Source organism: Palaemon carinicauda, chromosome 6 (assembly GCF_036898095.1).
Source record: "Palaemon carinicauda isolate YSFRI2023 chromosome 6, ASM3689809v2, whole genome shotgun sequence".
In the NCBI taxonomy this organism is placed as follows: Eukaryota; Metazoa; Arthropoda; class Malacostraca; order Decapoda; family Palaemonidae; genus Palaemon; species Palaemon carinicauda.
This window is the reverse complement of record NC_090730.1, coordinates 154,360,064-154,365,063: the sequence shown is the minus strand read 5'-3', so window position 1 is coordinate 154,365,063 and position 5,000 is coordinate 154,360,064. Positions and strand designations below refer to the sequence as shown.

Below are 5,000 nucleotides of genomic sequence, written 5' to 3'. Positions count from 1 at the left end.
GTTATGAGTAACTTAGGCATGTAGGATGTGCTCACGGTCGAGACTATGAATGTTCTTGAACACTTGAGGAGTCACTCTCCTCACAGTAAGTTTCCTGCGGTGAGACACTCTTGAAAATAGAAGATATTAGAATCAACTACAATTATAAGAACACTGTAGACAGGTGTTACCGAACAGAAATAGTGAGAGAATGAAGGTGATCTCTACTACATCAGAAGTCGAAAGAAAATCGCAATTCATTGGTAATATGGATTTGCTTCCAAGTGCCGATGACGCCAGCGACCGAAAATGCTCGGCCTCTTTTTACTCAAAATGTTCCGAGAAGATTTGGAAACCTCATCTAAACGTTCATCACGAAGAGAATATGTATCCATTACTTGCAAGGGAAAAGCAAAAGGTGAGATCAGGATTTTAATTCGTGTCAGCGGTATCCGGCGAGTTTGTCTAAAACAATTTGTCTAAAAGGCAATTTATCTAAAAGTTTGTCTAAAACAATTTTTTAAGAGTACAAATCATCTACATGCAAATTGTCTAATATATATATATATATATATATATATATATATATATATATATATATATATATATATATATATATATATATATATATATACTGTATATATATATATATATATATATATATATATATATATATATATATATATATATATATATATATATATATATATATATATATATATATATATAGTAGCATAGTAAAGAGTACGTAACTATTCTTTTCCCCTGTTAACAAGTTTTTTTTTTTTCAATAAATATCATATTGGGAAAAAAACTGGCCGATAAAAATAAATTTTACACAATTTGCATGTAGATGAATCGTACTTTTGACAATTTTTTATGCAAACATTTATATCTGTGCTTATGTATGGGTAATTGAGGGATAAAATTGATATACATTACTCTGAGGATAGTCACATAGTAATGGCGAAAATAACTTCGTTAATTTACAAATTTTACCTGCTTTTTTTTTATTTTAAGTGTGAGAAAGTACTGGCTTTTTCACTAACCAGATTCCTCTGCAGGACAAAGGCCTCAAACATGACCTTCCACTCGCATCTGTTTATGATCTTTCTATGCCAGTAAACCAGTAAACATTCTTCGTTCGTCAATCCATCGTCTTCTCCTCCTTTTTTGGTAATCTCTAGCTACCCATTCTGCTATTCTCATGTCCATCTATTATCTAGTCATTCTCATTATATCTTGCTCATGTCCATTTCGTTTTCTTACATGTTAGAATATCCTCTACTTCATTTGCTCTCGTATCCATGTTGCTCTTTTTCTGTCTCTTAGTGTTATTCCAATCATTATTCTTTCTATTTCTCTTTGAGTTGTAAGTATCTTATGTTTTAAGGCTCTATATATGTATGTGTGTGTGCACATGATGAACCAAAGGCCTATTTCTTTAAAAGAAGGGGTACATAAGCAGAATACTTCCTTTCTGTTTCTCAGTTTAAGAGATGGCGTTGCTAACTCAAGTCCTTGTTTTAATCGATGTAGCAGATGGAACTCATATAGTCACGTGGTCTAGTGAGTAGTGTGCTCATGTTAGTAGGATTCTGACATAAGCTTTTTAATTGGAGAAGAGTGATGCATAATTTATTTAATCACAAACCTACTTAAATGCTATAAACCTTTGACTAAAACCAGTGAATGAGGCAACCCCCCAAGTACTTTACGTGTAGAATAATTCAGGTAAAGTTTGTTTAAAGACGTACGCTGGCTCGCCCATTTATTCTATGCAATGTTTACTTCTGTTCAGCAACATTTAAGATATAAAATATGAGCGATTTAAATTTATGGTTATCACGTCTTTACCTGCTATCAGCTTATGCTTAGCATGTGTAAGTACAATAAGCGATGGCTTACAAAGTATTAAAAATTCTTGCGCTTAAAGTACAATGACTTGCAATTATTGTTACACTGCGTTGAATTTTGCCAAATATTACCATATTTAACGACACTGCTGTATGTTGGTCCGGCTATTTTGAAAGAATTTTGTTTAATATTTATGGGCGCATCTTTGCTACATAAGATTGTATTCTCGATATGATAAAAACCATTCAGAGGAATTTTTTAATGAAGGAACATTGAATAGACTTCATTGGCTAAGATGGTATTTGTGAGAGAGAGAGAGAGAGAGAGAGAGAGAGAGAGAGAGAGAGAGATTTACTATACTTTTATTCTTATTACCTACATTCACAAAATATGTAATCAACTGAAATAATGCTAAAATGTGACTAGCTTTACTTATTCTGCTTTTCATATATCATTATACTATTAAAGAAACAACTAATCATCATTCGTGTCTAATCTTTCGATGTAAGGGTTGGACCTGCTTGTCGGAAACATTTCACGTCTTACATAAAAACAAGTTCAAAACTCGAGGAAAGTGACAATTTCGAAACTCTAGACAAGTTCGAAACTCTAAGAAAGTATGTATACTCGGTATGTGGGATGGTGACCATGTCTGAAGTAAAAAACCGGTCCTTGTGGTAAATACGTAAACAATTCTTGGGAAATCTGTAGAAATGGGGAATTACTGTATAAGATGAGCACAAGTTTTCCGAAATAATGAAGATCTAGGAAACTCCAGTATCCTACAGCAATCCTTTGGTGTAGAGAGAGAGAGAGAGAGAGAGAGAGAGAGAGAGAGAGAGGAGAGAGAGGAGAGAGAGAGAGAGAGAGAGAGCTATTCACATTATACATATTCCATAAACATGCCTCATAATTTACTATGCAAGTGAGAGAGAGAGAGAGAGAGAGAGAGAGAGAGGAGAGAGAGAGAGAGAGAAAGAGAGAGAGAGAGAGAGAGAGAGAGAGAGAGAGAGGAGAGAGAGAGAGAGAGAGAGAGAGAGAGAGAGAGAGAGAGAGATTCACATTATAAACATTCCATGATTATGCCTCGTAATTTACTATGCGCGAGAGAGAGAGAGAGAGAGAGAGAGAGAGAGAGAGAGAGAGAGAGAGAGAGAGAGAGAGAGAGAGAGAGATAATTCATTTACTCCCCTTGGTCTTGACCATGAAACTAGCAAGCAGAGAAAGTGAGTTTACAGGGTGAACACGTTTTTGCGAAGCTTTGAGTACGTGAATTTGCTTGTGTGCTCTGGAGCGTGAAAAACGCTAGGCATTACATTTGCTTCTTTCCGGATTATTTTCCAAATAATAAGACGGAATTCAATACTCCTGTTGATAGGTCCTAATCAAAATGTGGAAGTTTGTACAAATCTGTAAGCTTACTTGATTGAACTGATAAGTTTTAAGGTCAACAACAATCAGCTTGTATAGTTATTCCTTTATTAACGATTTAAAAATGTAGTCTTAAGCAAAGCAGTAAATAAATTTTATCTTGAAACACGATTCGAATACATTATCATTTTAAGGGAAGTGAATAAAGGAAAGTTTATGATGGCTAATGAGAATTACACAAAGATACGAGGTTAAGGTTCGTTAACCTGTAATGATTTAGGGGTTGCTGCATTTTGTCAGGAGCCCCGCCTCGGGTGTGTATTATTATTATTATTATTATTATTATTATTATTATTATTACTTGCTAAACTACAACCCTAGTTGGAAAAGCAGGATGCTATAAGCTAGGGCTTCCAAAAGGGAAAATAGCCCAGTGAGGAAAGGAAACAAGGAAAAATAAAATATTTTAAGAACAGTAACAACATTAAAATAAATATTTCCTATATAAACTATAAAAACTTTAACAAAACAAGAGGAAGAGAAATAAGATAGAATAGTGTGCCCGAGTGTACCCTCAAGCAAGAGAACTCTAACCCAAGACAGTGGAAGACCATGCTACAGAGGCTATGGCGCACCCAAGACTAGAGAACAATGGTTAGATTTTGGAGTGCCCTTCTCCTAGAGGAGCCGCTTACCATAGCTAAAGAGCCTCTTCTACCCTTACCAAGAGGAAAGTAGCCACTGAACAATTAGAGTGCAGTAGTTAACCCCTTGAAGAAGAATTGTTTGGTAATTTCAGTATTGGCAGGTGTATGAGGACAGAGTAGAATTTGCTAGGAATAGGCCAGACTGTTCGGTGCAAAACAAAAATGAACCGTAACCAGAGAAAAGAATCCAATGTAGTATTGTCTGGCCAGTCAAATGTCCCCATAACTCTGGTACCCTGGCCAACCTACTACCTACTATCTGGACGGACGAACGAACCTGTATTAAGACAAAAATACCAAAAAACCCAGTTCACCTTTTTGTCAAGTAATAGTTACATCCGGGTAATCATATACAACAGAGCAAACTCAACTTGGGAATTGATACGGATGTCAAATAATAAGTGACCTTCAAGCGAGTAATTGGACTTGAAGTTCCCATAAACATAATGACCCAGATACTGTTAGCTAAATAACAAAATAACGTCCTTTTGGTATTACTCCTTCCTGTGGTTATTTCTTGTTACGAGTAACAATAGTAGCAAGAAGTCCGTTCTAGATGAGAGCCCTTACGAAATAAGCCATTCCCTTTCATAATACTTAACGTAACATATACAGGAAGTTGCGAGGAATAAGTTCCCTTGCTTTTGTTGTTTGTAGTGCATTATTATTATTATTATTATTATCATTATTATTATTATTATTATTATTATTATTATTAGCTAAGCTACAACCCTTGTTGGAAAAGCAGGATACTATAAGCCCAGAGGCTCCAACTGGGAAAATAGCCCAGTGAGAAAAGGGAAAAAGGAAAACTAAATATTTTAAGAAGAGTAAATGAAAATAAATATCTCCTTTATAAACTATAAAAAACTTTAACCAAACAAGAGGAAGAGAAATAAGGTAGAAAAGTGTACTCGAGTGTACCCTCAAGCAAGAGAACTCTAACCCGAGACAGTGGAAGACCATGGTAGGGGCTATGGCACTACCAAAGACTAGAGAACAATGGTTTGATTTTGAGGTGTCCTTCTCCTAGAAGAGCTAGTTTTCTTTAGTGTATTGTGATTTATCATTAATTAAATAAGAATA

The 5,000-nt window shown here is 35.0% G+C and overlaps 1 protein-coding gene across 2 annotated transcripts in view; it reads left to right on the top strand.

The window, feature by feature from the left end:
* LOC137642745 (solute carrier family 23 member 2-like) overlaps positions 1–5,000 on the top strand; it is a 56,529-nt gene that overhangs the window by 25,128 nt on the left and 26,401 nt on the right. The window contains exon 1 of one of the 2 annotated variants that reach the window (XM_068375586.1): positions 5–397. The exons of the other annotated variant lie outside the window; for it this stretch is intronic. Within the exon in view, the coding sequence (XP_068231687.1) occupies positions 191–397 (207 nt within the window). The 5' untranslated portion in view covers positions 5–190. Of the gene's footprint in view, positions 1–4; positions 398–5,000 lie in introns of those variants that run through there. 2 annotated transcript variants of the gene reach the window in all.